The sequence below is a fragment of the Chionomys nivalis genome, chromosome 8, assembly GCF_950005125.1.
Source record: "Chionomys nivalis chromosome 8, mChiNiv1.1, whole genome shotgun sequence".
In the NCBI taxonomy this organism is placed as follows: Eukaryota; Metazoa; Chordata; class Mammalia; order Rodentia; family Cricetidae; genus Chionomys; species Chionomys nivalis.
The window spans coordinates 71,247,573-71,272,890 of NC_080093.1; the positions used below are offsets into that span (position 1 = coordinate 71,247,573).

Consider the following 25,318-nt stretch of genomic DNA (forward strand, 5'->3'; position numbering starts at 1 on the left):
GTTCCCAGTTGATGATGTGATGCCATCCATATTTGGGCATATCTTCCCACATCACCCTTTAAACTGTTCTTAGGCCACTTTCCTCCAGAAATAAATATCCTCATGAGCCTCTTCCAAGAATGGTGCCTGGCCATTAAACCAACTTACAGCTAACCATCACATTGGGATAAAACCTGTGTGAGCACATTCTCAGGATAAAAGGCAGAGGCATAGATTACCTACAATAGTGCCCCCCCCCCCACAGGAATACTCAAGAAGCTTAGCTGTTTGTCTTAGTCTGTTTTCTGCTCTTGGCAGTTTTTAAAGATAAGACTTATAGCTCTGAGACTGGTGAGCTCAGATTAGGCGCTGTATTTGCTGTTTTCTGGTGGGGGACTGTGCTCCTGCGTGAAGGAAGAAAAGCAGAGGGTAAGCAGACACATGAAGTGGGCACCACATGTTGTTTCTGGAACAGCCCGGTGGAGAACACAATCTTATTGCAAAGTCAAGGCCTCTACCCTAGCGCTGCTACAGAGAGGAAGTGAGCCTAGCAGTTCTGCGGAGGTGACAGAACTCAGCCTCTGTGCTGTTCTGTTATACAGGGGCTCTGGAGCCACGATTGCCTTCTGAATTGGTTCCGTCTTAGATCCTACCAGCAGGTCATGCTGGCTAATCTCTCAGACTTTATGAAGGCTGGTTGATTGACAGTTCTCATGGTGGCTCAGATTGCTTCCTCATAACACAATCTGAAAACAGCTATCTATAGACGTCTTGTCCCCACGTATGGCCTATTATGTAGAGGGAAACATCTTTGCCACCTCTCTCATTCTAATGGTTGTCTTTGTGTGTGACTGATGTAGAAAGCCTGCGTTCTGATGATTTTTGCCTGGCAGCTTCAAGTGTGTGGATGCATTGAAAAAGAAAGGCCAGTGTTTTCTGAACAAAGAGCTTTGCCATCATCTGCCTACAGGTCATGTAGCAGCTCCCAGCCAGGTTCCTCCCTGGAGTGTCCAATACCATTTAGAAAGGGCCTGTGAAAGGCAGGTGTGCTGATATTGAGTAATATAGGTGCGGGCTTCAGGGCAGGAACTGCAGACTACACAGTGCCAAAACCAGGCAGCAACGTCTCCCCGTTCTCTGCTGTGGAGCTGCTGCCATCATTTCCTCCCCCACTTCCTGCTGGCCTGGCTGGGAGAAAAGAAGCAACAGGAACACAGGTAATGCACTCTCAGAGAAAGTTGTCAGGAGCTGGACATGGGGACATGTGCCTGGGAGCCGAGGCAGGATGATCACATGTTCAAGGCTAGCCAAAATTAAAAAAAAAAAAACCCTTAAAGTTATTTTGATGCTTTTTGAAAGGGTAAGTTCATTATCTAAGTAAGTTCATTTATAAGGGAAGGCTAATTTCCTACTGCTGCTTCTTAAAAGTGATGGAGGTAAGTTAGAGACTATAGGTCCGCCTCGATTTGAATAGAGCCACTACTCACTTTCCCTTCAGTGTTAGCATGGGGAGCCAGAGAGCAGAAACCCAAAAGGAGCTGCCGGTGTTCTTGGGGTCAGGTAGTGCTCTTCAGCCTGGCAGCAGGGCACTCCTGGGGGGGGGGGGGGCGGGGTGTGCTTTCTGTGTTCCACTCTGTGCTTAGCAAGGGAGCAGGGAAGTAGCTGTGAGCAGCTACCCCTGTGCAGTGGTGGGGTTCAAGCGTGGTATTATTCACAGTTGAGCGCAGAGGCACGAAAGGAATTTCCCAAGCTGAGATCCGAGTTGCTATGAACGTGGGAAAGCTGGAAGCGAGAATGCTGTGTCGGCTCCTTCAGAGGTTCAAGGTTGTCAAGGTAATGCCCTGTCATCCCTACAGTGCCTCATCTCGTGTGCCAGTAGAATTAAACATCAGAGAAGCAGAGGCCTTACTGTGTCCATGAGGCAGAACCTGTATGAGGTCACTAGGCCTCCCCCTCACTGAGTGCCTGTCTGGTTCTGCTTCTTAAATCTGAAGTGCTGGAGAGTGATGGTATAGCAGCTGCCCTTGCAGCCCCTTCCTGGGTGAGGACAGTCAGCTGCAGCTGGCTAGTGTCTATAATGAGCTGCCTGCCCTCCCACTGGTGTGACCTGCCTGGCACCTCAAAACATCAAAGCAGCTAACTGTAGGCCTAGTGTTCCCTTTTGTGATTCAAAGCTGCTGTTAGTTGGCTTCCTGTAACGGCAGTGAAGCAGCTAAGGCAGTTAATTACAAAGGGAAGGGTTGTTTGGTATGTTCTGGATAGTCTAGTCCAAAATCAAGTGGTTCTCATTGCTTGAGAACCTGTAATGAGACAGCAAGCACCTCATGACAGAAATACGTTGGTAGAATAAACTGTCACATCCTGAGCCCAAAGGAAGACAGAAAATGGTCATGGTGGGTGGGAGGTAGAGAGGAGGCGATACTTATCCAGACCCTTTGGTGGGCTACTGTGGGCATTTTTTCATAAGGCAGGGCTTTATTAGTTAAGGTAAGTATAACTGGGACCTTGGCACTATCCGTGGCACATGAAGGGTACATAGAAAGTCTGTACTTTCTCACTATAGGCCGAGGGACAAGCTCCTTTCCTATTTTAGAAGGCAAGATGATCGTGGATTGGCGATGAACCAGACAACAGGTCTGCAAGGTTGTGGGTGTCTGCAGTGTGTAGGACCCTGGGTTCTGCATAATCAGCACAAGACAAATCCTAACTGGGTGTATGAGCCAGGTCCAGTGTCAGGCACAGAAGTACATGGAAGACCAAGTCAAGGCCTTATCAACAAAGAGCTCCTAGCTTCGGAGAGCAAACACTGTCCGGATAATGCCAGCTCTGACAGGAAGGCACTATGAGACTGGGACCACCTGCATACCTGTCGGCATTAACACCCCCCCCCCCACGCGCTAACCCGTGTGATTACCCTAGGGATTCATGGAAGATGAAGGCCGGCAGCGAACCACCAAGTACATTTCCTGCGTGTTTGCAGAGGAGAGTGATCTGAGCCGGCAGTATGCACGTGAAAAGGCCCGAGGAGAACTACTGACCACTGTGAGCCTAGCCTCAGTGCAAGATGAGTCCCTCATGCCTGAGGGTGAAGAGGCCTTCCTCTCTGACTCAGAAAGTGAGGAGGAGAGCAGCTGCAGTGGCAAGCGTAAGGGCCGAGGGTCCCGGGGGCGTTCAAGAGCCTCAGGGGTTGCTGGCTCTCAGCCTCATCACTCCACTCCAGCTAAGGGTAAGGACTGCTTGAAGCATATGGGGGCGGCAGGGCCAAGCACCCTGGCACTGCTGGGCATCACCAAGAAACAGTTGTTCAGCCCAGCCAGCCTGGAGACCCCTAGGTCCTACCCCCATTTGGGGCCTAGAAGTGTCCTTTTCACACCGTTGTCACAGGTGTGGAGAGGAGTCGTGTGAGTGTGCCCTGCCCTGCTTACTTGTAAGGTAGTCTCCTTGAGTGACACCTTCTTTACAGCATGGTTTTACTATTAAAGAGATAGAGTTCTGTGAGCTTCATTCCTTCCCTCAGTCCTTTCAAGAACCACTTAGGGTTTAGTTTATAGAACACTACTGTGGAGGCAGGGGTGTTCAAATGTCCTCCCAATTGAGCTATTATAACCCAGTGTATTTTGTTTTCTTGTTTGAGACTGAACTTCCCTGTGTAACCCACTTAGAACTCACCCTTCCCACGTCAGCCTCCTGAGTGCTGGGATTTCAGGTGTACGTGACCTTGGATGACTTGAAATCCTGCTTTAAAACATGTATGGAAGGTAGACAGTTGATAGACTTGTGAATTTCATGTTCAGCTTTGCACCCCAAGGCTGCAGAGTGAGCCTGAGGAGGCCGCGGGCTAGCCTGCTCTGACTGCTAAGCAGAGAAGCCCTTTTCTTTGTTTTCCCCTGACCAGCTGTGCCCATTCTCATTGTAGGTGGGTGGAAAGTCCTAAACCTGCACCCACTGAAGAAGCCAAAGGCACTGGGCACTGGTGAGGAAAGAGCCCGCCGAAGCTCGCGTGCTAGGAATGGCCTGAACACCAGCAGTTCCTCTGAGCTCAATACATCCTTCGACCCTAACAACATGGAGAATCACAGTGGCGACATTGCTGTGATTGAGGAGGTCCGGCTCGATAACCCCAAGGTCAGTAATGACCATGGGGCTTATGGCAGATAGACGCCAGTCCTCTTGGTTCTGGGCCTGAGTCCCAGGGACAGGAGCAGGTAGGTGATAGCAATAAGAATGTCACCTGCCAGGCACAGCGTGGGCCGTGACAGGGTGACACAGTGTCATCTGCTGCCTCTGCCCCATGCTAGGCCCACTCCCAAAACTTCCGTGACTTTTGATAAGGTGGTCTTTTCCCTTAAGTTCAGAGGGAAAGTTTGTCTGGTTAATTTAGATCGCCAGTATTGCCTCTTAGAAGATAGTTGGTAGTGAGTGCCTGGGCCTTTTTGATTATCACACTTAAGAAGAGATACATCGATGGCCTTGAATGGGTGGAGGGCAGAATGCTTTGTTATCATAATTGTTATTTTGAAGCAGGACCTCACTGTTTCCCGGCTGTATTCCAACTCCTAAACTTAAACAATACTCTTGCCTTGGCCTCCTGAATGCTGCGGACATGTGCCACTGTGTTTAGTTACACTGCGTTTAAATTTTTCTTTATATTTTGGGGCTAGAGATGGAGCCCAGGTCTTTTTGCATGCAAGACAAGTGCAGTGCCACTGAGCCATGCCCTTAGCTTCAAGAATGATGTCAGACAGTCTTAAAGCAATAATTCATGTGACTTAGAATGGCCACAACCAAAGTTAAGAGCTTGCTTTCAATGCTAGGCCAGTATCACTTGGTATAAAATAGAAAGGAAAAGCAAAATTGTACATTCTGGCTAGATGTCACCTGTTCAAGTACCACTGACACCACAGGGGCAAACCCTAAGTGTATTGCCAGCCAGGCGGTGGAGGTGCATGCCTTTAATGCCAGAACTTGAAAAGAAGAGACAGGTGAATCTCGAGTTCAAGGCCAATCTGGTATATAATTTGAGTCCCAGGACAGCCAGAGCTGTTATACAAAGAAACCCTGTCTTGATAAACAAAAACAAACAAAAAATAGTTGTCACAGAAATCCCTGCTTATTACATGATACCTTTCACCTTGCCATGTCCCTTGTCTCCTGAAGATGCCTCTGATTCTGTCATTGCTTTGGAAACAGAGTAGAGGATCTGGTGCCTGGTGTGGACCAGACCTGTGGCCAGGTGGTTCTTGCTGCTGTTTGATTCCGGTTTCACAGCCCCAGAGGGGACATGTGAAGTCTAGGCTGTGAGGATGAAAGGCAGTGCCATGGGATGGATGCTGACCTGCTGTGGGAGTGAAGCACGGGCACTGCTCCAGCTTCCATTCTGTGCTGGAAGAGCAGCCTGGGCTTTGGTCATGCCTTGTGCGGAATTGTCAGGCACTCGGTGATTGGAGTCTAGACTCTTTCCACACTTTACTGGTTCTCAATGCCTCCTGAGACGTTTAGGTCCTCTACTCCTGGTAGAGCAGGCCCTCCTCCCAGGGCATAGTTGCTGTACTCTCTCGTAGCACTGCTCCTTCTGATAAAACCACTTCGTTTTATAGCCACGGTGCTCTGATTTGGCAGAGCACAGCTCTGCTTCTTCAGCCTCCTGTTATTTGGGGTGGTTTCCTCCAAAATGTTGCTCTGATCATGAAGGACCATTCTAAAATCCTCGAAACTCCCTTCCCTAGTGTGAGAGAACCCTGCCTGACCTGGAGCACCTGTGGTGGGCAAGGGAGCAGGTTAGGCCCAGCCATTCTTATATTGTCATCGCAGCACCAACTTGTAGCTTCCTGGGATACATTCCCATTCCTGAAAGTACTGCACCAAGCCGTGGCCACCCAGGTAAACATGCCCTGTGACTGCCACATGATACCAACAGGTATTCTTTTTCCATTCAGGCTTCATATTCTGGCCTTACCACATGATGTAGATAGACCTTAAGAATGAAAGGAGAGGAGGGGGTGGAGAAAGGACTCAGTAATTAAGAGTACAGGCTGCTTTTGGCAGAAAACTTGGATTTGAATCCTAGCACTCTGTGGCAACTTACAACCAACCGTTTGTGACTCCAGTTTTGGGATCTAATGCCTTTTTCTGGCATCCTCTGGTACTGCATACGTGCGATACACAGACATGCAGGACTTACAAATACTCAGACATAAAAATTAACACAATCTTCTAAAATATTGAAAGAAGTTATGGGTGAAAAGATGACTCAGCACTTAGAAGCACTTGGTGCTCTTACAGAAGACCTGGGTTCGGTTCTCAGCACCTACTCTAGGTAGCTGACAACTGCGTGTAATTCCAGCTCCGGGGGGTTCTACCCCTTCTTTTGGCCTCTTTGGACATCTGTCCCTATATGACAGACACATATATACACATAAATAAGCCTGAAAGAGAAAAACAAAATCAGTGAATTGGGCCTTGGTCAGGAATGAGGGGAAAGCACAGGCTTCTGTCCCCTCCTTCCATCTTTCCCCCAGGAAGCCTAGTCTGAACTCCCAGCCTTCTCTGCCTCAGCCTCCAGAAACTTGCTCTGGTGTTCAAGTCAGAAGCCTGTCCCAGTGCCCTTGCATGTGCACATTCATCCTCTATGACCCTGGGCAGGTCCTGGCCTCTCGAGCCCTGGTTTCCTCCTTGGGGACATGAGAAGTAATGAAGGTGCTGTTGGGTTTTCCATGACCTGACAGCAGTCTTGGCAAGGGTGCTGGCCTCTTCCCGCCCACTGGGGAGAAGCCAGGTAGACATGGAGGTACTGTCTACTTTTGGAGGCGTCGCAGTAGGTGATGCCCAACTCCTGCTCTGAAACTAGCTGATCCCAAACTAGCTGATCATCGACTGGCAGGTACCTCTGAGAAGGTGGTGGGGTCTTGTGCAGGGAGCTGGCCAGGTGGGTTCTCCTTGAATAACAGGACCTGACTTTTGAAAAGGGAGTGTGTCCCTCAAGTGTGGTGTCTATCTGGTCCTACCCTTTCTGACCCCTGGTCTTGGGTTTTCATTATGTAGGAGAGTGGTGGCTCCCAGAAAGGCGGGCGGCATGGCCCAGGCCAGGACAAGCCTCACAAAACATACCGACTGCTGAAGCGCAGGAATCTGATCATAGAAGCGGTCACCAACCTCCGCCTGATTGAGAGCCTGTTCACGTAAGTGTGCCAGTGTCTCTGTCACTGCCCTCTTTACCAGCCAGAGAAGGCCTCGGAGCTGCTGCTTCACCGTGTGCATTTTATGGTGTCCCATTGTGGTCAATAGGGTGTAGATTTTGTTCCTGCTGTTGGGGAAGGTAGACCTTGAGAATTAAAATAATAGACGCCACGGAGCCTGCACTGACTTCTCTCCGTACCTGAGTGAGTTACTGTTGTGTGACCATGACAGGTACATGAGAATAACTTGAAGGAAGATTTATTTTGGCTCAGGGGTTCTCTGCTCTCTTGGCTCCATGTGTGTGGTGGCAGGAATTTCTACCAAGAGCTTCACCTCCTGAGAGCCAAGAAGCAAAGAGAGGGCAGGGTCTATCTCCAGTGACCTACTTCCAGCCAGGCCTCATCTTACAAAGTTTCCAGAACCTCCCGGTATCACCACCTTCTGGGTCCAAGTCGTTGAACCCATGAGATGTAGAGACACATCTCATTCAAACCCTAACACTGGGGAATTGTTACAAGGGAAGGGAAACTGAGAAGCCTGCAGGTAACGGCATAGCAAGAGGCACAGGTGGGGCTGCGTGCTAAGGAAAGAAGGGCTGGTCTTTGCAGCTCCAGAAGCCACCACTCTGGGGGGTCAGCATTTTCAGGGTCACAGATGTGGGGCCTTTTTACTCTGTCTCTGGCTGACTGGGGATAGGGACCTCATAAGCTAGATCTTCACCTTGATCCCTTCTGTGCCCTGAGAAGTTTATTTGGGCGTCCTGATGTCCATATTGGCCTTGCTTTACTGTGATTGGTATCTAGAAATGTCACAGTGAATCAGAAGATTGAGAGAGATCAGTAGAAGAGTCAAAAAGAGCTTCAGACCAAACCAACAGTGGGAGACTAGAACTTTGCCTCGCTAGTGTTCAGTAAGCATGCCGCCTTGGCAAAGAGACAGTTTTCATTCTAGTACTCTTTCCCTTCCCTTGTTCCTTTTCATGGTCAGATCGTGTGATCTCTGGTGCTGTGGAGCTGCTGTGGGTAGTGGCCTGACTTCAGCTAGTTTGTTTACTCTAAAAAGATGGAATTTCATGTTCTAAGAGGCTCCCCTATGTAGCATGTGAAGAGCTCCCAGAGTTTTCCTGGTTCCCAACAGACCTGTTGTGACTTCTTTGTGTCTCTGCATGTTGAAATGGGAATGTGACCTTCTCTGATATCCAGGATTCAGAAGATGATCATGGACCAGGAGAAGCAAGAGGGTGTCTCCACCAAGTGCTGTAAGAAATCCATTATCCGCTTGGTGCGGAACCTGTCTGAGGAGGGTCTCTTGAGATTGTATCGGACAACGGTCATTCAAGATGGCATCAAGAAGAAGGTAATTCTTGGACTTCTCCTGATGCCCACAGAGCCATCCTCATGCTATGGAAAACTTTCTGACCTAGTATCCCTTGTTATTGTTGTATCTTGATTGATCCTTTGCTGTAGTGATTGGGACATCAAATTCTATCTCTTAATGTGGAGGGCAGGGATCCTGCCAACATTCCGTGGCAGCTGGGAGCAGCCACCTGAGCCTTAGAGCAGTGAATTGTCCAGCCTGGAGGAAGAGGAGGGAAGCAGGCCTGGTGCAGTTAAGTAGGGCAGTGTTAGGAATGCATGAACCTTCTCCACAGAAACAGTGGAAGGGTGGTGGCCAGTCTGTGGGATGTGTCTGTTTCTGTGGTACTGTGATGGGAGCTGTTCCCATAGTAACTGTAGCTCAGCAACTTTGCACACATTTTACAGCATCAATTTTTCAGGGTCAGAGTAAATGGGATGGCACAGCTGGACATTAGGACTGAAAGCAGTGGGGCTGTCTTCACAGCCCCTTAATTCCTGACTGGATTTTCCATCTCAGCTGTAAGGGAGCCCTGCTTTGATACTTTGTTTATCTCATAAGTAGGCAAGGTCATTTCTGCTTTTACATAAATTTTTGTTTCTTCTGATATACAAAGTAATACCAAAAAATGACTTAAGAAATAGTTTGCTGTTGCATGGAGACAGAACTCATGGGCTTTTATATCTGCTGAAGTCACTTCAAAATAAAGCCATCAGGTCCCCTTGACCTACCTCCTTCCTCCACAGCTGCCTGCTATGAATCCACTTAAGGGGCAGTCAGTCATGTGCCAATCCGTCTCACTGAAGGACATATTAAGGCCCCATCAGCAGGGACACCCATGACTTCAGTAGGTTTTTCAGAAGCTACTCTGTTGGACTGCCTTGTTGTCACTGTCGAGGATAACAAGTCCTCCCCTAGTTTGGCCTGAGAAGACATCTGGCCTCAGGATTGACTTCTCCAGTGCTAATCTAGAAGGCTAGTAATGACCCAGCCTGGGGGAGGGGATGAGGATGTCAGGTCGATGTTTAGGGTCACATAACCACAGAAATAGAGCCTCCAGCTTCAGGGCAGTGAGTGGAGAGCTGTATGCTTTTGAACTGGGTTTGAAGTTTACCACCAAGACTTGATTCCCCAGTAGCTGTCTTCCCAGTGATTGCCTGGAACCCATTTCCCTATACCTACATCTTGCCCTAACCCTGAGGCTGTTGAAGAATTTGCTGCTGCTCTGGGACAGTGGGCAATGGGAGCTGCCATCTCTAAGTACTTTTCATTTCTCTGGCTGTCGTTTGCAAAGAAGTCAGCAGTATAGGATGCAGTGTAGAAGGGGGCATGGAATTTCTTTTTTACCAGCAAGAATGGTGAGCTGGGACTGTGGGGGTGGGGCTGCTGCCCTTCACTCTGCAATGACAGCATAGAAAGCTACTCCTGGGGCACCCAGTCCATCATGTTTCATCACTCATGACCTGTCTTGTTCCCCCTGCCTGTGCCACTTCTGCCAGGGCTAAAGTTAATGTCCTGACTCCTACACTCCCAGATTTTATCCGAGAAATAGCAACCACTGTCACCATTCTGCCTGGGGAAGTAACAACAAAGCATCCCTCCATCCTCTGCCAGTTGTTCAGAGGTGCCCTGACAGGGTCCTAGCAACACACAGCCAGAGAGACTGCTCTTATGCCCCACTTGCTTTTCCAGGTTGATGTACTGTCAGGGATCTCAGTAGAGCAGGTGTGGGAGCTGTCCCACTATCAGAAGAGCTGGTGAGATGTGGCAGCCTGGCCATGGAAAGTGCAGGACCAATGGCTTAGGATCTAAGACTTAGCCCCATGGTCCACAAAGGAGTTCTGATTCTTGCAGCTGAAACAGTAAACTGCCTGCCATGTATTTCACCTCTCTCTGAATTGTGGGTGTGTTGGAAATCTTGCTGTGGAACCATAGTTCAAACCTGCCCTGCCCTCTGGGACACTCCAACCTCTCCCCCACAGGTGGATCTGGTCGTGCACCCATCCATGGACCAGAATGACCCTCTTGTAAGAAGTGCTATTGAGCAGGTTCGCTTTCGGATCTCCAACTCCAGCACAGCAAACAGGCAAGTGGAAGAACTCACAGTTACCCTGCCCAGGTCTGTGTTCTAGCCTGCAACCAGTGGAGCAGCCTTCTGAAAGCTTTGTGTGCACCTGAATGAGATCCTGGGTTTGTTGGCTAGCAGCTGTGACTTGTGCCCACCTACTCTACATGGTGATCCAATTCTGAACTTCTAGTATTCTTTATTCTAACATACATTCTTTTTTCTTTGGATGGAGATGGGACCAGGGCCTTGCATATGCTAGGCCAACACTTTCCCTCCTGAGCTACACCGCCTGCCCTATTGCTTATCCGTCTGGTAAATGTAACCAGTTAGAGCACTTCTTATTGATGCTTCCGTGTAGGAAGCTCAGTCTCATCGTGGCATAAATCACTGTACTTGTTTTCCCAATGTCTCACTCATCTTAGTCTAAGAGGCTGAATACTTACCAGTGAGGGAACAAGTTTTAAGGTGGCTAGGTTCCTGGTGGACAGAGGGCCACCCTGGAGGTAGAACCCCAGTGGTTGGTCTCAGTATCTGAACCATTTGCCATTAGTTTTCTATGTTCCTGGTTGCAGGTGTCTGAGACCTAACAAACTGGACTTATTTCCCTTCTTGGTGGCAGGTAGCCTCTGAAGGTTCCTCCACATAGTTGCTTCATGTTTTAGACACTGTTTACTTGTGTCGTCTGCCTGGTCCCATGATCAATTGAGTACTCTGAAACCCCAGGCCTAGCAGATAAGCCTTGCCTTTGTTTCCAATGTATTTCTGCACCCTGCATTTGGCCTGCAGGGTTAAAGTTCCACAGACTCCAGCACCCCAAGAGGAGGCAGAAGAGGAGAGCCAAGAGCCAGAGGTCCCAAGTGGATCAGGAGACTCTGACCCGAACACATCCTTAAAGTCAGAAAGCGGACGGGTGAAAAAGACGGACGAGAAAATGGGCATAACCCCACTCAAAAATTATAAACCTGTCATAGGTAAAGAGCAGCTTCATAGTCACCTTTGCCACCTTTGTTCTGCACGGTGGTAGATAAATCACCTCCCTGGCACCTAGACCCTGCATAGCTGTGGAATGAACTGGACCTGACACAGTCTGGGGTTGCTCAAGCACTGCCCACACTTTTCTCCCTACAGTTCCTGGACTAGGGCGCTCCATAGGGTTCCTTCCCAAGATGCCCCGCCTTCGGGTGATGCATCTGTTCCTGTGGTACTTGATCTACGGTCATCCTGCTGGCCACACTGGGGAGCAGCCTACTTACCACAGTGAGAGGAAAACAGGAAAACAGGAGTCCAGCAGATTAGGGGCTCAGACCTCCTCTGGAAATGACTGGGACACCTCTGAAGCCAGAGACAACACGGAAAGCAGCTCCTGGGAGGCAGAAATGGAACTCTCCACAGAGATAGGTAAGAGCCAGTGGCCTGCATCTGGGCGTGGAGGTGTAAGGGGAGCAGAAGTAAGTGCCAACCACAGACCTGTAATGGGGGAAGGCAGGGAGAGACAGTTTTTTCCTGAGCATACTGTCTGCTTGGAGTGACTCTTAGCTTTTCCTAGTGTACGTGGATGAAATCTCGTGGATGCGCTACGTCCCTCCCATCCCGATCCACAGGGACTTCGGCTTTGGCTGGGCTCTTGTCAGTGACATTCTTCTCTGCCTGCCCCTCTCCATCTTTGTCCAAATTGTTCAAGTGAGCTACAAGGTACCTGTGACTCTGGGCCAGGCCATATGTGGGGTAGCGGGGCTAGAAGCCTATACTCACATGATGGAGGGAAAGTACTCAGAGCTTTCCCAGGTGATGGATGACTGGGTAGTGGGTGGGCTGCAAGATGGTCAGTCAAGGGAAGACATTTCAGATGTTTGTTATTCCTCACAGATTAGATTAGAATAGAGAGCTGGACGGTGGTGGTGCACGCCTTTAATCCCAGCACTGGGGAGGCAGAGACAGGCGGATCTCTGTGAGTTCAAGGCCAGCTAGTTTCAGGACCGGAACCAAAAAGCTACGGAGAAATCCTGTCTTGAAAATCCAAAAAAAAAAAAAAAAAAAAAAAAGAATTGATAAGAGAATCGGCTAAGTGGATGGGTAGTGTGTACTTGAGGTGTGTATATCATTTACGAGGTAAGAAGATAAATAGATCTGCTGCAACGGTAAAACACTTTTTGGAAGCTTGGTAAATGTCAAAACAGGAGCAAATAGAAATTACCCAAAACCTTATCACTCAGAGTCATTCACTGTTCATTTTGTTGGTGTATTTTCTTCTAGTCTTCGTGTGAGTGTGTACGTGCATGTGTGTGTCCTTAACTGAATTGCGATTACACTTGTATGTCCTCTCCATTGACACAATTTAGCAGTATATTTTCTACCTGGGGACATTGGAGTTCCAATTCTTGCTTTGGCAGATGAAATGTTGTTGGACACTTTTAGTGGGTGTGTGAGTGGATACTTCCAGAAACTTCTCCTCAGGCAAAATCACTGACCTTAGGGGATTAGCAGTCATCCTTTCTTGGTTAGAGTGTGCTCCTTTTGCTTCCAGGAAGGGCTTTAGCAGCTGTGTGCCTTCTTACAGGCCTGGTGTGTATTGTTGCCCTCTGCTGTGTGCTGGGTGAACTGGGAGGGTAGATACAGAAACTCAAAGCAGACATGGGGAGGTCATAGTGTTAGGTTCTTTCTCATGAGCCCTGTGGCTGAGCTGAACCTGCAGGTGATCTCTGCAGGTGGACAACCTGGAGGATTTTCTAAATGACCCTCTGAAGAAGCACACACTGATCCGCTTCCTTCCCAGGCACATCCGGCAGCAGCTCCTGTATAAGAGGTAAGAGTAAATCCCAGCCGGGCGGTGGTGGCGCACACCTTTAATCCCAGCACTCGGGAGCAGAGACAGGCGGATCTCTGTGAGTTCGAGGCCACCTAGTCTACAAGAGCTAGTTCCAGGACAGGAACCAAAAAAGCTATGGAGAAACCCTGTCTCGAAAATCAAAAAAAAAAAAAAAAAAAAAAGAGGAAATCCCAGTAGGTAGGCACCCAAGTGCTTGCTCAGACCTGGGAAAAGTGAAAGGTATTGCCTGCCAGGCTGCGCAGCCTCAAGGTTCTTAGTAGTATAGTCACCAAAGACATGAGCTGGTATGTTTATTACTTGATTTAAAAAGTAAAATTTGCTGCTAAAGAATTACAGCTACTAGAATGTTTTGGTTTGTTTCCTTGTATCTACTTTCCAAATCAAGCCCCACGGTGACTGTGGGCCTTAGTGCTCTAGGGGACTAGGTAAGAAAAAGGAACAGCTCATCCCCTTTCCTGGCCTCAGAGCTATGTGGACTGTGTGGTGGAGGACCAGCTGCCCTCTGTTCTAGGCGGTACGTTTTCTCGGTGGTGGAGAACCTGCAGCGACTGTGCTACATGGGGCTGCTACAGTTTGGACCCACAGAGAAGTTCCAGGATAAAGACCAGGTAGTGCCGTCCGCCCAGTGAGGTGGGCCTGAATGTCTACCCAACCCCAAGCATCATGGTGCCTATGTTTGTATGCCTCCTCTCCTGATGGGCGTCTTCTGCAGGTCTTTGTTTTCCTGAAGAAGAATGCAGTCATTGTGGACACCACCATCTGTGATCCACATTACAACCTGGCCCACAGCAGTCGGCCCTTTGAGAGGCGTCTCTACGTCTTGGACTCCATGCAGGATGTGGAAAGCTATTGGTTTGATCTTCAGTGTATCTGCCTCAATACCCCACTAGGTACCCTGGCTTGCTGGGCCCCTGCTTCTTTTCCCTTTGGTGTGGTCAAGGATACAGAGCCAGAAGAGAGTCTAGGGGTCATGGAGTTCATTGTCATTTAAACCACTCCCTTAAGCTGGGTTGACTCTGGGGCTCCAGCCCCACCCAAGCATATGATCTGTACCAGCCAGTATTTATCCAGCATCATTCAGTTCGTCACTTCTGTTTTCTTGGCACTTGTATTCTAGGGAGGGAGGAGTCAAGAGAGACCCAGAGTGTGTTAAGATGTAGACTGCAGATCGTGGTAACAGGGCTGAGGCTCACCTCAGGAGACCACTGCTGAGCTAAGCGCTGTAGGCTGAGGCCACTGGGACTGGAGAAGACACAAGGCAGGGAAGTGGCCTGAGCCAAGGCCTTGAGTGTGTTAGGGAGGCGATGAAGGAGCATGGCAGCTGAGAGTGGAAGGAGGGTTAGGAGCAGACTTGTGGGCTCTGTAGGAAGTGCAGGATCATTTGAAAAGCAGAAAGAAACTATGGAATGCTTACACATGTTGTGATTTGAAGCGCACCCCACTGCCATTTGGAGAATGGACTGAGGGTTGGGAATGAAAGAAAGAAGATAAGAAAGGGAGCCCTGTGTACTAATGACCAAGTGGGTTGACGGTGCTGGGCTCAGCAGTCTTATCCCTGAATGTCTGTCTTCTATGATGGTCATTGCTGTTTAAGTGTCCCAGAAAGCCTGTTTAGCATTTTGTCCCCATCCTGTTTCCCCCTATGATGTCCTTAGCACATCTCCAGAGTATTGCAAAGTGCCATTCTGGAGCAAACATCCTGTCAGTGTACATGGGCAAGAACAGCTCCTACTGCAAAGCCCCACAGACACCATCAGAGCTCTCTCTCCACATGAGGGAAACTCTAGAGAGGGTTTACACCTAGAGAGTTACTGAATGCCCACACTGTAGTGTGTCATTGCTCTCGGGAGCTTTAAGGAGTCCAGACAGATCTTACTGCAGTATGTTTCAGTGATGCTTTGGGATTCAAAAGTGAGGGAAACTCTTACCACTGTAGATTTTTAAAGCATTCTAATTCCCCTGTATTTTATACCTATATAAAATTTTATGAACCAGTATGTAATTTGCATCAGTTTCTCGGGCCTGACAATTGCATTTTTTTTTTTTTTTTTTTTTTTTTTTTTTTTTTTTTGTCTCTCTTAGATGAGCAGAGATGTCACAGGCTTATTGCAGTCATTAATCAGACATCCATTGTCTCAACAAACATTTGGGGAGATTCTGCCCCTAGTAACGTAGAGAAGCGCTATGTCACAGGATGCTGTCACATTGTGAAGTAGGGTGTCTCAAATGCCAGCATGCACACAGGTCATCTGAACACCACGTTAGAGTGCTGTTTCCTGGGCCCAGGGAGGGCATTTGTTTTGCTTTTTGTTTTTAAGTTTTATTTATTTTTTAGTATATTTTTATTTTTTGAGATTATAGTTACATCATTTTCCCCTTCTTTCTTCAAACCTCTATCATGTACCCCCACCTCTTGCTCTCTCTCAAATTTGTGGCTGTAGTGAAGAGACGAGCAAGCCTGCTTTTCATCCCGCCCGGCTCCCGCACAGCTAGCTTTGCCCCAGAAGTAACAACACACAAATTATATTCATTTAAACTCTGCTTGGCCCATTAGCTCTAGCCTCTTACTGGCTAACTCTCACATCTTGATTAACCCATTTCTATTAATGTGTGTAGCACCACGAGGTGGTGGCTTACTGGGAAGGATCTTAACCTGTGTCCATCTTGGAGAAGAGAGCTATGGCGTCTGCCTCACTGCCTTCTTCCTCCCAGCATTCTGTTCTGTCTTCCCCACCTACCTATGTTCTGACCTATCAGGCCAAGCAGTTTTCTTTATTAATTAACCAATGAAAGCAACAGATAGATAGAAGACCCACCTACATCATGTGGCTACTTTTTATTTAGTTGTTGTTTAATATGTGTGTGTGTGTGTGTGTGTGTGTGCGCGCGCGCGCGTGCCATTCATTCCTAAGTATATAAGTACAACCTGCTCGGTTATATGATACTACTTGAATGTATGTTTTCAGGGCTGATCATTTCCTATTGGATAGCCAGTTGGTGTGCCCTTCTCTGGGGAAAATGCTTTCTCCTGCTCTCAGCACTCCTTAGTTCCTCCCCTTCTGCATTAGTGTGGGTATTGGTGCCATCCTTGTTCGGGTCTTTTATAGGCAGTCATGCTGGTGAGGCTTCATCTTGGCAACAAACTCCCTGTTCTCCTGGCTCTTAGTCTTTCCATTTCCTCTTCCACAGTGATCCCTGAGCGTCAGTGCAGGAGTTGTGCTGTAGATGTGTTAGTTGGAACTGATTGGGGTTGCCTGTAGCTTGTTATAATGGTCTTTGTTTGTTTTAGAAGAGAGTCTCCTTGATGAGAGGTGAGAACTGTACTTCTCTGTGAGTGTATACAGATAATTCTTTAGAGTGTAGTCAGGATTATATCAGTAAAGAGAGGTTGTAGGTTCTCCTCCAAGATCTATGACTTCTAGCCCTGAGTGGTTGGCTAGGTTTCCAGGACCAAGAATATTTCCCTCTTTCTGAGCAGGCCTTATGTCCAACTAGAAAGTGTTGGTTACTGCCAAAGTATGTGTGCCAGTACTGCCCTTTAGAGTTATCGTGCCATGCTAGTCATTGATGGGTTCATAGGCATCATAGCTGAAAGCTTGTATGGTGCCTCTTGGTACCATTGAAGCTAGTCCTCAGGGGGCAGGCTTTCAGGTCAGATCTAGCCATGTACATGTACCCAAAGTACATGGTGTCTTCAGCAATAAGGACTTATCTTCCTCCTCTGAGAGGTTACCAAGGGCAGTATCAATAGCCTGTAATGTTTTAGAAGTTTTTTGGACAATACTGGCCAACAACTCAAAAGAAAGCTTCTCGTACCTGGTGTTGGGATTTTTGTTAGATGGTCTATAGCTCTTGAAAGGAGCATTATCAGCCCAGAAGGGATTATTGCATTTAAACTATATGTAAATGTACAGACTTGCATGTATTATAGGTGTTCTTAGATAATTCCTTATAACTTTTTCAGACAATTTTTATTACACCCTCCTTCTTCTGTATTTATCCCCCTCCCCTGCCCTAAATAAAACCCCCTGTTTTTACCATTTCCTCTCTTGTACCCTGCTTGTTCTATTGCCCACCCCCATGATGGCCCCTTTTTTTAACTTTCAGAGATGGCATCTTTAACAAAAATGACAGAGTGGGTTAAGTGCAGTCTCCCTAAGCCTCAGTGCTTTGCCTTTTGAACCGAAACTGTCAGCATACATGTGTAGAGTCTCAAAGTGAAGCTGAGCAAAGTATCTTAGATATCATTCTAACCAAGAAAAGCTGCCTGAGCTTCCTTTGCTGCGCTCACTGGCCATGCCGTCAAGCCATTGCCTGTATCAGTCAGGAAGGAGGTTTCCCCTGGTTGTCATTTGCCTCCCATCCTTAACAGACTGTGCCAGTAGAGATCCCGTCAGAGGAAACCCGCTCTTGCTTTCACCTGCTTTCCCTGCTCTCTCCCCACCTCTCTCTGCATGCCATTGTGAGAAGGGCTTCACCTGAGACCATGGCTCCCTCTCCTTAGGGTAGGGACACCTCACAGACCAAACGTCCATTCTTCACACTCCCTCTGACTGTCAGCACTTGGCAGGAAATACGTCACTGAGCCCTGCTTTGGTTGTCCAGGTGTGGTGCGTTGCCCCTGTGCACAGAAGATCTGCCCTGACCAGGGCAGTGACCCAGAAGGCAGCTTACGGAAGGAGCAGGAAAGCGCCATGGATAAGCACAACCTGGAGCGCAAGTGTGCCATGCTGGAGTACACCACGTGCGTACCACCCCCTGATGGTGATCCTGCCGTGACCTCCATCTTTTGACCCTGGCCTTGGCTAACAACTTAGGCTGGAAGCCAGGGGCAGAAGTTTGGTTGCCATGGCCAATATCTGACCCTAGACATGTTTCTGAACGTAACTTCTGAAATCCCATCCATGTCAGAATTTAGAAGCTGCCAATTTCACATGAAAATCAAACTTTTTGATTTCTGAAAATTTAACAACCTCCCAACCTAGCACTCCAAGCTCTTTCTTTCTATCTGCTCATTACTGTCCTGTCCTGGAAAAATGAACATTGTCACATAATCACACATGGTCCTCCCACTCCATGTGGTAGCTCTTGACTTACCAGGAAGGGCTTTTTCTATTTGCCTTGTCTCAGGGGGAGCCGAGAAGTTGTGGATGAAGGCTTAGTCCCTGGAGATGGGCTGGGAGCTGCTGGGCTGGACTCTAGCTTCTATGCACACCTGAAGCGCAACTGGGTCTGGACCAGCTACATTATCAACAAAGCCAGAAAGGTAGGTTCCTGGGGACACGCCATCCCAGCACCTGGAGCCATCGTCACTATCTCCTCAACTCTGGCCCTTTGCCACTCAGGACTTCTGAGAGCTTGTGAAGCCAGTGTTAAGAGGCGACACATGAATATCTGCCTAGCCTAGAGTTTGCTTTCCCATTGGTTTCTGGCTTACTTTGTCATATGCACGAGTGCTCATTTTTAGAGATGCACAGAAAGTCTGGTGGCAAGTTGCCTCCAGGGGTAGGGCTCATGCAAGAACTGAATGGATTGGAGATCCATGGAAGTTCTCAGCTCACCCCAGTGCTGTGCTTACCTTTCAGAACAACACCCCCGAGAATGGGCTCACAGGAAGACTCCAGACGTTCCTGTCTAAGCGCCCAATGCCACTTGGGTCCGGAGGTGTGTGCTGAGCTTCCACACTAAAGTGTCCCAACTATGAGGCTAGTTCAGGCCAGCATCACCATGGATTCTGCTGGCTTGTGCGGCCTCCACAGGGGCTTTTCCAAGCAGTTGTATTCCCTAATTATTTCTAGGCAGTGGCCGTTTGCCGCTCTGGTCGGAGGGGAGAGCTGATGCCGAGCTCTGTGCTGACAAGGAGGAGCAGTTTGAACTGGACCGAGAACCTACTGCTGGCAGGAACCGAAAAGTGCGTGGTGGGAAGAACCAGAAGCGGAAACGGCTGAAGAAGGAGCCTATCAGAAAGATCAAGCGAAGAAGAAGAGGTACCTGGGGGTGTTCATGACCTGAGTCTTGTCATAGTATGTCCCACACATTGCAGTGTTATTCCCACAGGGTCTGGGTTCATCCTGTCTGCAATCCTGACTTGCTGTGTCTCTAGCCCATCTAAGAATGAACCCATTTCTCCAGTTTTCTCTGGCTGTATGATTTGCCAGCTTTTCTCTTTAGCAGCTTTCTGGTTTAGCAAGCTTCTGATTTCATCTCACCTGGAAAATCTTCCTAGCAAGACTGTTGTCGTCAAAACGAAGTCCCTTTCTTCTCTTTGTTTGCCTCTGAGTGTCTGCCTCTGCTCATCTGGCCAAGCTTAGTCCTGTTGAAATGTAACTAGGAGGAAGCTTGGAATTGCTTAAACCTGCACTGTTCCTTTAGAACCAGCACATCCCTCCCTGGCACTTTCTAGTCTCGTTCCTCATCTAAACTGTATTTCTAACTGAAGTGAGCGCTGAGGGGACTGTTTCCTAAGTAGGCCATTTGCTTTAACACCAACCATGGCTGCAGATTCTTCAAAGAAGAGTGCTTAAGCAAGAACCTACTTTATTGGTTTGTGTTGCTAGCATTCATAATAAACATCCCATCGCTTGACATAGACCTCAACTTAGCCTGTTTCAGATACATGAAAGACCAGTAAGTATATAGACCAGTATTCCTCAGAAGGAAAATGCAGTGGCTAATGTGTGTATGTAGATCCTAACCCAGCGCTCCCAGAGGGAATAGATGATGGTGCCGCCAGCTCTTGTAGAGCAGGCACTTTGTGCTGCTGTGTTTTTGTTGTCGCAGACAACACCCGTACCAACCACTTCAGGAAGGATCTATTTGACTCAAAGTTTGAGAGGTTTGTGCCATGGTCTGTTTCTAGGCTGATGAGACAGAGCTTCATGGCGGCGGGGGTGGGAGTTGCGGGATGGGGCAGTTGATAGGGAGTGGCTCCCTTTCAGGCAGACAGGAGGCAGAGATGCTATGCTGCCTGTGTTAGGAGCTTCCTCCTTTCTGATATTCCATCATGGTCTCAGCCTGTGGGATACACCCAGAGGCACACTTTGCTTTCAATTTCAGGGGCTTCTCCATTGAGTGACAGTCAAGGTTAGCCTCAAGGTGGACTTTGCAGGAGGTAGTAGTGTTCTTTTAATATTTTTACATTGACCTATGTATATGTATATGTGTATACACGTGTGTTTCTGTATGTGTGCATGTATGCACATGCAAGCCACAGTGAATGTGTGGGTGTCAAGAGGGCTTCTAGAGTTCTAGAATACAGGTTGACCTGATGGCAAGCCACTTTATCTGCTGACCCATCTTTACCTCCTGACCCCAGGACATGCTTCCTACTGTTGTTTTTGATCTTCAAGACAGCCCTAGAACATAGGCTTTGCTATCCCTGTTAGAATCTGCATGCACCCTGAGGTCACAGACTCACAGATATTTGAGGGTTTGGAGACAGCTTTTGGTTGCCTCACTAATGCTCTGAACATGATTGTTCTGGAAACATCTCTATAAGGCACCTTCAGAGGACTTGACAACCCAGTGGAAGCAATCATAGACTGGTAGATGATGAGGGGCAGAGACGTACAGAAGGAATACACCAAGGGGATTTATTATGGTGACTTACAGGGGGTGGTCCAGCCAGTCCAGCAGTGGCCGTCTACCAGTGAATCCAGTTGTTGTTTAGTCCATGAGGCTGGATGTCTCAGCTCATCTTCAGTATGCACTGGAATCCCAAAGAAGTAGGCTCTAGTGCCAGGATGAAATGGACTTGGTAAATGAAAGCAAGCAGACGGAGGGGGCAAGCTTTCTTCTACTACCAATTCTGTATTTCCTCCACCTTTAGCAAGCACCTCAGCAGGTCTTAGTTCTCTCCTTGGAGGAGTGACCCATAACTTCATTTCTGAAGGGCCTGTGCCCTCTGTCATCCTGTCTGAGTTAGGCTGTAGTTCCCATTAACTTTAATCACAGAACATGGTAGCACCAAGACATAGATGTCTTAAAGCAGGGGTTCTCAACCTCAGTTCCTCATGTTGGGACAACCCCCAACCATAAAATTATTTTCATTGTTACTTCATTTAACTGTAATTTTGCTATTCTTTTGAATCGTAATACAAACATTTTTGGAGATAGGGATTTGCCAAAGGGGACCCACAGGTTGAGAGCCACTGCACTCCAGACATAATCTTTTTTACCTCCATTGTGGAGAGGCAATTCAATTTCTCCTTGGTAATCTGGATTGATCATCTTCCCAACACTGTTATTCCTTTCTTATCTTGTTGGCATCAGAAGTCCAGAGTGGCAAGGGGAGACGTATGAGCCTCTCATTCAATGGCAAGTTTGTTCTGGCTCCTGGCAAGAGCACTCCCCTTTGGTCCCCACTCTGGGACCAGAAGTTAAGGTCCCAGGAACAGGAACTAAAATTTTCCTAGTAGGTCACTAGTGTGATAGTGAGTGGAGCTCTCCCTTTCCACTCCTTGATTCCTGGACCCATAGATCCTGGCTATGGGAGAAACTGTACCATATATTGGACACTGGTTCAAAACTTCTGAAAAACCTGCCCCAACCCTCTAGGCTGCTGCCACCTAATTGGCTCTGTAACTATGTCTTCAAAAGATCACTTCATCTTTCTATCTGTCTAGCTGCTTCAGGATGGTAAAACCAGTGGACTCCATGATCATGGGCCCACTGTCATTTCTCTGGCTATGAGGGTCACGTTCACACTGCCTAACCTGAATCCATGGCATTCAGCCCGAGAGAAATGCGTTAAAGAACTGCTCTTCATGGTTTGCTTGTTTGGAACTGGGCATTGTCTAGTAGCTGGTAGCCTTGGTCATTTCTTACCAGTGTGGTTGGGGCCCTTCCCCTCTAGTAGAAAAGCTGCTTCAAGATCCCTCTCCTCTCCCCTTGTGGTTCTAGGAGAGCACCCGGAAGCCAAAAGCAAAAAGCTGCGCTACCAAGATGAAGCTGACCAGAATGCCCTCCGGATGATGACCCGGCTGCGTGTCTCCTGGTCCATGCAGGAGGATGGGTTGCTAATGCTCTGCCGAATTGCCAGCAATGTCCTCAATACCAAGGTACCTGCCATCACCCCAGCCCACAGGACCAGCCCTTTGCTAAGCTGTGAGCGCTATGGCTCTGGACTTACTACCCACTCCCAGTGGCTGCCCAGAAGAATATTTCCCAGAATCCTTTGTACTTGTACAACCAGCCTGTACATTCTCCCAGCCTTTAGTCAGATGTGTGGGCACTTCTGTCTGGCTACAGTAGAGCAGATCAAGTCATTTTGCTCTTGTCTGCTGCCCATTCCTTCTGTGTTGTCTGTGGTGGCTTGGTGCATTTTGTACCATGAACCCCTGATTTCCACCTTGGCTCTGTAGTTTTGGTACCCCTGGCCCAGGAGTAGCTGTGCCCTAAGGCAAAAGCCACTTGGCATTTCTTGGCCATAGCCCTACACATTTGTCTTCCACTCTCACTGTACCTCCCTTGCCTTGTTTTCAGTCAGCAAACCCTTTCTTGCTTCTAGTGGTGACAGGTTCTATAGCCTAGCCAGAGCTCTTGTGTTTCACATTCCCATAGCAGCTCGTGACCTCTGGCTCTGTGCTTCCTGCCAGCATAGTATGCAACAAAGCATTAACTAAACCATGCTCCTTTTTAGAGGCCAACAGGACATGAGCTCCGTGTCAGCTGGGTCAAGGCCACTGCAGGCAGTGATGCCAACAAATAGAGCAGTTCTTAAGGACTGATCTGTCTCCTAGTCACCAGCATGACAACCAGAAGAAACCAGTTAGGACCTGCATTGCTTTTTCCATCCCTCTTCTCATCAGTTTGTCTCTAATTCTTTTTTTTTTTTTTATCATATATGTTTGTTTAATTTTGATAGGAGTCTTATGTTTTTTATGTGTACATATTCTTTTTTTTATTTTTTTATTTTATTTTATTTTTTTATTGAAAAAAAAATTTCCGCCTCCTCCCCACCTCCCATTTCCCTCCCCATCCTCCCGCCCCTCTCCCCCTCCCCCCACTCCTCTTCTCCTCCCTCTCCAGTCCCAGGAGCAGTCAGAGTTCTCTGCCCTGTGGAAAGTCCAAGGTCCTCCCCACTCCATCCAGATCTAGGAAGGTGAACATCCAAACTGTCTAGGCTCCCACAAAGCCAGAACCTGAAGTAGGATCAAAACCCCGTGCCATTGTCCTTAGCCTCTCGTCAGCTCCCATTGTCCGCCATGTTCAGAGAGTCCGGTTCCATCCCATGCTTTTTCAGTCACAGTCCAACTGGCCTTGGTGAGCTCCCAACAGATCGGCCCCACTGTCTCAGTGGGTGGGTGCACCCCTCGTGGTCCTGACTTTGTTGTTCATGTTCTCCCTCCTTCTGCTCCTCATTAGGACCTTGGGAGCTCAGTCCGGTGCTCCAGTGTGGGTCTCTGTCTCTATCTCCATCCATTGCTAGTTGAAGGTTCTATGGTGATATGCAAGATATTCATCAATATGGCTATAGGATAGGTTCATTTCAGGTTCCCTATCGTCAGGTGCCCAAGGAACTAACTGGGGACATTGCCCTGGGCATCTGGTAGCCACTCCAAGTTCAAGTCTCTTGCCAACCCTTAGGTGGCTCCCTTAACTAAGATATGAGTTTCCCTGCTCTCCTATCCAACCTTCCTATATCCCCAGTCATCCCGTTTCCCCACGTTCCCCTCATCCTCTCCCCCACACCTTTCTCTCTCCATCTCCCCTTACCCCCATCCCACCCCACCCCCAAGATTCCAATTTTTTGCCCGGCAATCTTGTCCACCTCCCATAGCCAGGAGGATAACTATACGTTTTTCCTTGGGTTTGCCCTCTTGTTCAGCTTCTTTAGGACCCCAAATTATAGACTCAGTGGCCCTCTATCCATGGCTAGAAACCAATTATGAGTGAGTACATCCCATGATCTTCTTTTTGGGTCTGGGTTACCTCACTCAGGATAGTATTTTCTATTTCCATCCATTTGCATGCAAAATTCGAGAAGTCATTGTTTTTTACCGCAGAGTAGTACTCTAATGTGTATATATTCCACACTTTCTTCATCCATTCTTCCATTGAAGGACACCTAGGATGCTTCCAGGTTCTGGCTATTAACAAATAATGCTGCTATGAACATAGTTGAACAAATGCTTTTGTCATATGATAAGGGATCTCTTGGGTATATTCCCAAGAGTGGTATTGCTGGGTCCAGGGGTAGGTTGATCCCAATTTTTCTGAGAAACCGCCACACTGATTTCCAAAGTGGTTGCACAAGTTTGCAGTCCCACCAGCAATGGATGAGGATACCCATTTCTCCACAACCTCTCCAGCAAAGGCTGTCTTTGGTGTTTTTGATTTTAGCCATTCTGACAGGTGTAAGATGATATCTCAAAGTTGTTTTGATTTGCATTTCTCTGATCGCTAAGGAGGTTGAGCATGACCTTAAGTATCTTTTGGCCATTTGAACTTCTTCTGTTGAGAATTCTCTGTTCAGTTCAGTGCCCCATTTTTTAATTGGGTTAATTATCATTTTAACGTCTAGTTTCTTGAGTTCTTTATATATTTTGGAGATCAGACCTTTGTCTCTTGCAGGGTTGGTGAAGATCTTCTCCCAGTCAGTAGGGTGCCTTTTTGTCTTAGTGACAGTGTCCTTTGCTTTACAGAAGCTTCTCAGTTTCAGGAGGTCCCATTTATTCAATGTTGCCCTTAATGTCTGTGCTGCTGGGGTTATACATAGGAAGCGATCTCCTGTGCCCATATGTTGTAGGGTACTTCCCATTTTCTCTTCTATCAGATTGAATGTGTTCAGATTGATATTGAGGTCTTTGATCCATTTGGACTTGAGTTTTGTGCATGGTGAGAGATATGGGTCTATTTTCATTCTTCTGCAGGTTGACATCCAGTTGTGCCAGCACCATTTGTTGAAGATG

The 25,318-nt window shown here is 47.9% G+C and overlaps 1 protein-coding gene across 1 annotated transcript in view; it reads left to right on the forward strand.

The window, feature by feature from the left end:
• The window catches only part of Gtf3c1 (general transcription factor IIIC subunit 1), a 71,670-nt gene that overhangs the window by 28,122 nt on the left and 18,230 nt on the right, over positions 1 to 25,318 (forward strand). The window contains exons 8-24 of the mRNA XM_057777636.1: positions 1,697 to 1,812; positions 2,899 to 3,205; positions 3,896 to 4,104; positions 7,021 to 7,157; positions 8,358 to 8,511; positions 10,494 to 10,597; positions 11,366 to 11,550; positions 11,708 to 11,977; positions 12,126 to 12,271; positions 13,285 to 13,382; positions 13,918 to 14,014; positions 14,119 to 14,296; positions 18,012 to 18,150; positions 18,537 to 18,672; positions 18,992 to 19,070; positions 19,205 to 19,393; positions 22,308 to 22,465. Coding sequence (XP_057633619.1) covers positions 1,697 to 1,812; positions 2,899 to 3,205; positions 3,896 to 4,104; positions 7,021 to 7,157; positions 8,358 to 8,511; positions 10,494 to 10,597; positions 11,366 to 11,550; positions 11,708 to 11,977; positions 12,126 to 12,271; positions 13,285 to 13,382; positions 13,918 to 14,014; positions 14,119 to 14,296; positions 18,012 to 18,150; positions 18,537 to 18,672; positions 18,992 to 19,070; positions 19,205 to 19,393; positions 22,308 to 22,465 — 2,702 coding nt within the window. The remainder of the gene's footprint in view (positions 1 to 1,696; positions 1,813 to 2,898; positions 3,206 to 3,895; positions 4,105 to 7,020; positions 7,158 to 8,357; positions 8,512 to 10,493; positions 10,598 to 11,365; positions 11,551 to 11,707; positions 11,978 to 12,125; positions 12,272 to 13,284; positions 13,383 to 13,917; positions 14,015 to 14,118; positions 14,297 to 18,011; positions 18,151 to 18,536; positions 18,673 to 18,991; positions 19,071 to 19,204; positions 19,394 to 22,307; positions 22,466 to 25,318) is intronic.